This window comes from Hylaeus volcanicus, chromosome 4 (genome assembly GCF_026283585.1).
Source record: "Hylaeus volcanicus isolate JK05 chromosome 4, UHH_iyHylVolc1.0_haploid, whole genome shotgun sequence".
Classification (NCBI taxonomy): Eukaryota; Metazoa; Arthropoda; class Insecta; order Hymenoptera; family Colletidae; genus Hylaeus; species Hylaeus volcanicus.
This window is the reverse complement of record NC_071979.1, coordinates 2657671-2664975: the sequence shown is the minus strand read 5'-3', so window position 1 is coordinate 2664975 and position 7305 is coordinate 2657671. Positions and strand designations below refer to the sequence as shown.

The 7305-nt window shown below is 33.4% G+C and overlaps 3 protein-coding genes across 7 annotated transcripts in view; 2 read left to right on the top strand and 1 right to left on the bottom strand.

Annotated features, from left to right (window-relative positions):
- The window catches only part of LOC128875423 (cyclin-dependent kinase 4-like), a 125160-nt gene extending 122350 nt beyond the window's left edge, over positions 1-2810 (top strand). For all 3 annotated transcript variants that reach the window (XM_054120994.1, XM_054120993.1, XM_054120992.1), the window contains exons 4-5: positions 1675-1835; positions 1921-2810. In XM_054120994.1, coding sequence (XP_053976969.1) covers positions 1675-1835; positions 1921-2140 — 381 coding nt within the window. In that variant the 3' untranslated portion in view covers positions 2141-2810. The remainder of the gene's footprint in view (positions 1-1674; positions 1836-1920) is intronic.
- Positions 2811-3246: 436 nt separating this feature from the next.
- Positions 3247-4904, top strand: LOC128875427 (adenosine 5'-monophosphoramidase HINT1). Of its 2 annotated transcripts, XM_054121000.1 has the most exons (3): positions 3255-3349; positions 3448-3580; positions 4545-4904. In XM_054121000.1, the coding sequence occupies exons 2-3, from the start codon at positions 3470-3472 to the stop codon at positions 4812-4814; spliced, it is 381 nt and encodes a 126-aa protein (XP_053976975.1). In that variant the 5' UTR covers positions 3255-3349; positions 3448-3469; the 3' UTR covers positions 4815-4904. The 2 variants fall into 2 exon arrangements, with proteins under 2 accessions (XP_053976974.1, XP_053976975.1); XM_054120999.1 differs by having other exon boundaries at positions 3247-3580.
- On the bottom strand, positions 4837-7026 carry LOC128875426 (dihydrofolate reductase). 2 transcript variants are annotated; one of them, XM_054120998.1, is made up of 6 exons: positions 6950-7017; positions 6785-6875; positions 6555-6710; positions 6342-6465; positions 5158-5267; positions 4837-5078 (listed from the first exon to the last, which is right to left on the bottom strand). In XM_054120998.1, the coding sequence occupies exons 2-6, from the start codon at positions 6865-6867 to the stop codon at positions 5003-5005; spliced, it is 549 nt and encodes a 182-aa protein (XP_053976973.1). In that variant the 5' UTR covers positions 6868-6875; positions 6950-7017; the 3' UTR covers positions 4837-5002. The 2 variants fall into 2 exon arrangements, with proteins under 2 accessions (XP_053976973.1, XP_053976971.1); XM_054120996.1 differs by having other exon boundaries at positions 4936-5078; positions 6954-7026.
- Between the last annotated feature and the right edge of the window lie 279 nt (positions 7027-7305).

Here is a 7305-nt window from a genome sequence, read left to right as displayed (position 1 = left end):
TGGCATACGAAACGCCAAGATATATATTATTAGCAGAAACAAAAAGAAAAAGGATTAGAATAGAGGTAGGAAAGAAAGCTCTAATGTTTGAAGACGGTATTAGAAAGGCAGTAGGAAAGAATTTATTGAAAGAATGTTTTAGGAAAAGGAACAGGGAGGGACAAAAAAAATGGTAAAGAAAGGATAGAGTATGGCATACGAAACGGATATAGTCAGGAAGGGATTAGGAGATTGAGAGGGGAGAGTGATAGAGTAACTCTGGAACTGGTGAATAGGGATAGGGAAAATCAGGAACAAGTGCAATTTAACCAAATAAGAAAAGTTAAATATAACAGTAGGTATAGATATTTATTTACGGGACAAAGGCCAGAGTATCTAAGGAAAGATGGAAGACTAAACAGCCAAAGTTTGATGGCAAAGGCGAGGTGCAGAAATTTAGAACCTTGAAATAGATACTGGCTTGCGTGTGAGGAGAGAAGGTGCGAGTTTTGTGGAAGGGGACGAGGATCTCTGAAGCACTATTTAGCAGATTGCGACAAGCGGAAAAATTCTAATATAAGCATAGAAGATCTTTTAGAGGGTAGGTTTAACACGTTGGCCGCCACGTCACCCATATATGGGTGACAGAGCTTTTCGCTAAGGAACTTCAACAATTCATTTTAAAAGCTAAGTGTTGACAAAATCAAATTGGGATAGAATTCGTAAATTTTTATGAGAATACAAAAATAAGTAATACGACAAATGTTAGATTCTGTAGTCTGTAATCGTTTCGAGACAAAATTTTAGGCCTGCAGACATTGTCGGGTGAATCGGTTCGGCAGCCAACGTGGTAATGCAAGAAATGTAGATTGGATAAGGAAATTAGTAAACGGGAAGGATAAAAGTACAATCTACAATTAGTAACATACGTTCAGAGGAGAGAAGCAAAGAGAGGGCGGGTAATCGCGCGGTGTGATGAATGTAATGTGGCAGGGTGGGTGGATGTGTGAGTATAGAGAATGTAAAACCAAGTCCCATTACTGGGCCGAAAGGCTGAAATTAACTTAAAGGCTGAAATAAACTTACTACTACTACTACTACTACTGTGTATGTATTAGGTTGTCGCAAAAGTTTCCTTCGCTTTATTAATAAGTAGACTGCGGATCTTTATGCAAAATAAAATCTTCGGGAACGTGGCTATAAAAATTGAACCTAAATAGGAATTTATTTTATTCTGCAAATATTATAACGTGAACTTTACTTTCAATCTTTTTTATAGCTTGCATATTGCTTGCATTTTTTAGTTTCTTGCGCATTCAAATTTCCTATAAATGCATAAAGATCCGCAGTCTATTAATAAGTAATACATGCATAATATTTTATGTTTTATGTTGCATTACCGAATTGTGCACGATTCATTTTGCTCCAATACTGTTACAACATGAATATATATGAAATTAGATTGTCTACTTATATAAACACGACCACATGAAATAATTGAGTGCAACTCACGAAAGAAACTTCCGGGACAACCTAATATTACTTATTTATAAAACGAAAGAAACTTTTGGGACAACCTAATACTTTGAGAAAGAAAAAATTTTGTTTAAAATCAATCTTTTCAATTATAAAAATGAAAATACCCCCTTAAGACTACCATTATCATCCTTCAATAACAATTAACGTTTTACGCAGGTCGTGACACAGTGGTATCGAGCCCCTGAGGTACTTCTGGGATGTTCTTATGCGACTCCTGTTGACATCTGGTCTGTGGGGTGCATACTAGCAGAATTGAGTCGACTCGAACCCCTATTTCCTGGGACGAGCGAAGGTGATCAACTCGATAGGATTTTTCAGTAAGTTACTCGAAACATTGTTTCCCTATGTTTGTTTGTATCGTTTGAATTTACACGTGTTTTCTTTTTTTCATTTATTTAACAGAGTAATAGGAACCCCATCGCAAGAAGAATGGCCCGAGAACGTGTCCTTAAGTTGGACAGCTTTCGCCTGCAGGCCACCAAAACCATTAGCGGCAATAATACCTGATCTCAACGAAGATGGACTAGATTTAATTAAGAATTTGCTTATGTTCGACCCTCATAGTCGATTGACTGCGGCTCAAGCTCTAAGACACCGGTACTTTACCGAAGACGACTCGTGATGACTATTTTTTCATTGCGATAAATATTTTGTAGCTGTTTATTCGTTTCTTAAACGCAGACTGACGTTACTGTATCAAATGATAGTAATCTTATTTACGTGTAAGAACGTTGCAGTACTTTTTTTTTTTTAGTTTTTATTATACATATATTTTTTTTTAACAGTATAGTCTACCGCGATTATAATACGATACGGATCTTTGTAAGTAGGTAGAGCTTATGAATATTCTCATTTAGAAATTATAATTGCAAAGCACGTTTATCACATCGTATGAAACTATCATCATATTTAATTCACATTGCCATCACGTAACTCTGAGCATCGTCGTAATTTAATCATATGTAGATGTTATATCAGAGCAAACAATAATCTTTTCGTTCTATTCCGACCATCGTATCATTTCCATCGTTAGTGTATTTAATGGTAACGTTATTTATTTAGTTAACAACTAGTATTTCGATTCTCTTTTGTCTCTACAGTACCGATAATCGTATTAAGTCGACTTTTCTTCATTTTCATTATCGTTTACGTTGTGGTATTTTCCCAACCGTACAAGATACAACATTCATCGACGCACACCAAAAATTATGTTATTCAACAATCAAATAGGTGTGCTTTCATAAAGCGCAACGATGTTCATATCACATGCCTTAATTTTCAGTATAGTTAAACGTAACGATAAGCGTAGGATTAAGTAGCGTTATTCTTGTAAGACTGGGGCCTCTCTTGACCCGTTAGATTCGCTGGAAAGACATAAGGTGTTCCGCGAAAGAAACCAGAAAGTACACTGCCATATACTGTATATGTAAAGCAAACGAGTAATAGCGTTTAATGAGGTAATTGTATGTTCAGTATGTGTATAAATCCAAACTCTGCGAGCAATATTTATATACACCTAACGCACAATTTGTAGAGAAGAATGAAAGGACCTTTAAAAAGACTGTACAACAAAATAAAGATTTTATAATTTTATATATCAAATATGCCTACGAATTTAATATAATTTTCAAAATTAGGCAATTGTCGATGATCCAACTAAGCCTAGCAAGAAGTACGATAAACGTGCTCTTGTATACAATTTGAATTGCCCGCCAATTCTTCGTATCAAATATGGCGTGTCGATCGTAGCACTTTCCTAATCGCACAATTGTCTGAACAGAAAGTTAACTACAACACCGTTGATGTTATCGCTTCAAAAAGCTTAGAGAAGGTAGATAATAGGTAGATGATACTTAAAATGAAACTATTTTTGAACCTCGGGTTGATTTCGTCTAAACGGCTGCCGTACTTGCGCACCAATCTCTTCAGTCACTCGCACTGCTGGAGAAAAATGGCGACTGAAGTGGAAAAGGCGCAGGCTGCAGCTCCTGGAGGTGATACGATTTTCGGGAAAATACTGCGCAAAGAGATACCTTGTAATTTCATTTACGAGGATGATAAGGTAATTTTAGACGATTGACATACAATAAATGTTCTATGATAAAAAATCCATTTATTTTTGTCATGTGAATTGATACACGGTTAATTGCCGGATTTCGGCGTTTCATCTATTATTACTCGATGTATAGTTCAATATTTGTGAAGATACATCTCAAATTACAACTACTAGTTTTAACTTGATTTTAAGTGTAATGTCGAAATGTGTCTTTCTAAGTAATTTTAATATTTTACAATTATTCAGATTCTCGAAGTACCTCCTTGTCGGTGGATTATTTCCCATTATTTTACAGCTATAGACAAAAAGAACGCGTCTGAAGACTTCCAAAATTAGCGTTTCAAAAGTTGGGAGACTTTGTTATTAGTTATATATTATTATTCATTCATAATATACAACATATAAATTCTTCAAAAAAGTTGAATAACAGAAATTTGCATTGATATAGGAACTATTATTTATGCATTAATTGTTAATAAATACAATAAATTAAAGATAGACGTTACAAGAGAATATTATACTTTGGTATACAAAAAATAGAATTAATAGAAATAAGCCAATAGGTTAAAAAATATGAAACATGTAAAATTATTTTGTTGTATTTATAAATTTAAGTGAAACATTATGAAAGAGAAATGATAATATCATCTTTAATAACATTGGTACTAATGTTTACAAGTAAAGACTAACATATGTAAAAGAGTTCAACATAATACTAGAAATTCTTTTGAACAAGAAAGAATAAGTAGTTTTTCAATAATTTCTAGTTAAAATGGTATTGCAAACAGAGATTCAAAAGTCCATATTGTCTCGTGGAATACTCATCTCGTCACATACAACCTATAAAAATATAATGAGTGACTGTTGCTTACATAATCTGTCATATCATTGAGAATTGTAGACCGCAATGTTGATTTATAGCATAATTGCAATTGTAATGTGTTTCTTAAAAGTAATTTTAATATGTTAGTGCGTCGCATTTCAAGACGTCAACCCTCAAGCACCTGTGCATTTTTTGGTGATTCCACGGAAACCAATTCAACAACTGTCAAAAGCAGAGGACGAAGACGAAGGTGTCCTGGGACATTTAATGCTAGTCGCGCGTAAAGTGGCGAAGCAGCAAGGCCTTGATAATGGTTTTCGTTTAGTCGTAAACGACGGAAAAGACGGTGCACAGTCTGTATTCCATTTACACCTTCATGTTCTCGGTGGTCGTCAATTGCAGTGGCCCCCTGGTTAAGAAATTTTACCGTGATCGGTAAAAATTTTCCAATATTTATAATCTGTTTTATAAAGGGTATGTTCGGACAGTAATAAAGCATTGAAAAAGATAATTAAGTGTAGAATCTTTCATACATGTGCATTTATTTCAAAGTAAATTGTATATAGTATAAAAAATAGTAATCATTTTGTAATAGAAAGCACATTTTACTTCTTTTCGTACACTTCGTACACGAATTGCGTACCTTCTTCCTCTTGAACACCTTGAGGAACGGTTTCATCTCTAAAATTTGTTGGCATGGAGTAAAATATAGAAACAAAAAATATTCGTCTATAACTGTTAAGATTATAAATGAACTCACTGCTGCAAGATGAAAGTATTAGGAATCGGCGGGAAAAAAGTGTCGCAATCGAAATGTTTTTTTATTCTCGTCAGGTATAATCTATGGAAATTAGGAGACTCCATAGCAGCCTGTAACTCAAACGCACAATCATTTTACGCGATATTGGAGACCTTTTAAAACAACATTGATCATTTTTGTCTAATTACAATATGATGTGGTTTTGCGTGTAAACGTGTTTCTAACTTTTTCTGCAATAAATTATAACCATTGAAGTAACAGTCTGATAAGAATAAGCTTTCTGAGTGCTTACAATACAGACATAAAAGTACCAAATACAGATTACTTCAGTTTACAGAGATTTTAACCATTTCTTTTCGTAATTGTTTGATATAAATGTAACTTTTAAACGAAGTGAAAAATTTGAAAAAAAAAATGAAAATATAGTCATATTTGTACCCGAAATTAGATAAAAATATAATGTTTGATTTCTTATCGGCGATTGCTAAAAATATACCACGTCAGGTTTTTTGACTATCTACATTTTTTTATCGAATCAAGTATCAAAATCTTTTATATCTCGAAAGAAAGATAAATGGATTTACACCATATTGATAATCGAGAGGTTACTATACGTTACATAATAACGTGATTATGTTTTTAGAATTAAATAATGCATATAATGTTACTATTTTTATGAAAGTAAATAATTGTGATAAAAATGTGATCACAGTGTTTTAATAAAAAATATATTTCTCTTCTACTCGACATCCGATAAAATATTTGTATGCGGTAGTGTATCATATATGCAAACATGCAGCGTTATATTCAATTAATTTTAATTTATTGTGAATTTTAAAGTATCGGTATTTTTGTCAGTAAAGAGAAAAAAGTCTATAGTTGCATTTGTACTATTAAAGAATCTTATATATTATTTAAAATCAATTGAATATTTTGTTTCGTCTATATAAGTATTTGATACTTTGATATCTTCACTGTAAGTACCCTAAAACTCATTTTCATTCAATTGCCGACTCAACAATTGTAATATGTTGAAAAATTACCAATTTTCGAAGTATTTTACAATCCAATCATTTTGCGAAATCGGAAAAGTTCCAGTAAAAAAATGTTAATTTCCCATACAAGGACATGTATGGAAATTATAATTAAAAAACACAATACGGTTTGAGTTAATGAATGTATACCTTGTACACAGAACTCCCTCCAATTACCCATATATTTTCAACTTGATCTTTCAGCGGAGGTTGCGAAATAATTTCGAGAGCTTGCGGAATGCTTTTGCATACAATTGCCTGGTCCCCGAAATTCCTATATATTCGTACATAATATAAAGCTTGTAACGTCAAATACTATTCTCTAACGTACTTCATTTTACGTAACAAAATAATTAGCATTACAAGAATTGCGACGTTAGAACCATGTTTATTCGATTTTTTAATGGTTTATATTTCTTAGGAATACATTCCCACGTCCTTCGTCCCATAAGGACAACGTTTTTTTTATCTTTATTTTTCGTTTTCGTAGTCATGCTCGTAAAGAATGCCATTTCACTTCTGTATCCACAGAAAAGAAGTAGATTAGAATGTGCAGTATCGTTCATAATTAACGACCCAAGGTTACATCTTACTTAAGCTTCCATGGTAAGGTTCCATTTACACCAATTCCCATACCTTCGCATGCAGCCGCGATTAAATTTAACTGTAAATGCATTTTTCTCACTAAAAATTTCAAATTTTAGAATCAACAAGTAGCCAACGATCCGCGCGAGTGCTGAAGTGTGTAACTTGCGAACCTACTGATTATCGACACTCCTCGTGCATCCTCGAGTCCTCGTACCAGTTTTGAGTAGCACGTGCTTTGTGTAACCGTTAAAATTCAAACGAATAGATGGCAGTGCAGTCTAAAGTTATGGCATTCTAGATGCCCTAAGCGTAATAAGAAAAGACAAGTGGATTTTCGTAACGGTATTTATTAAAAAATAACTAAATGATAGTAGCAAGGAATGACTAAGAATGTGGCTAAAACAAAGAGAACATCGGAACATTAGTGGTGGGTACATGAAGAAGGACACGAATATGAAAGTAAGAAGAAGAAAGGAAGAAAGGAAAATTCAATTGGTATGGGGAAATGAATAAAATAGTTATACTT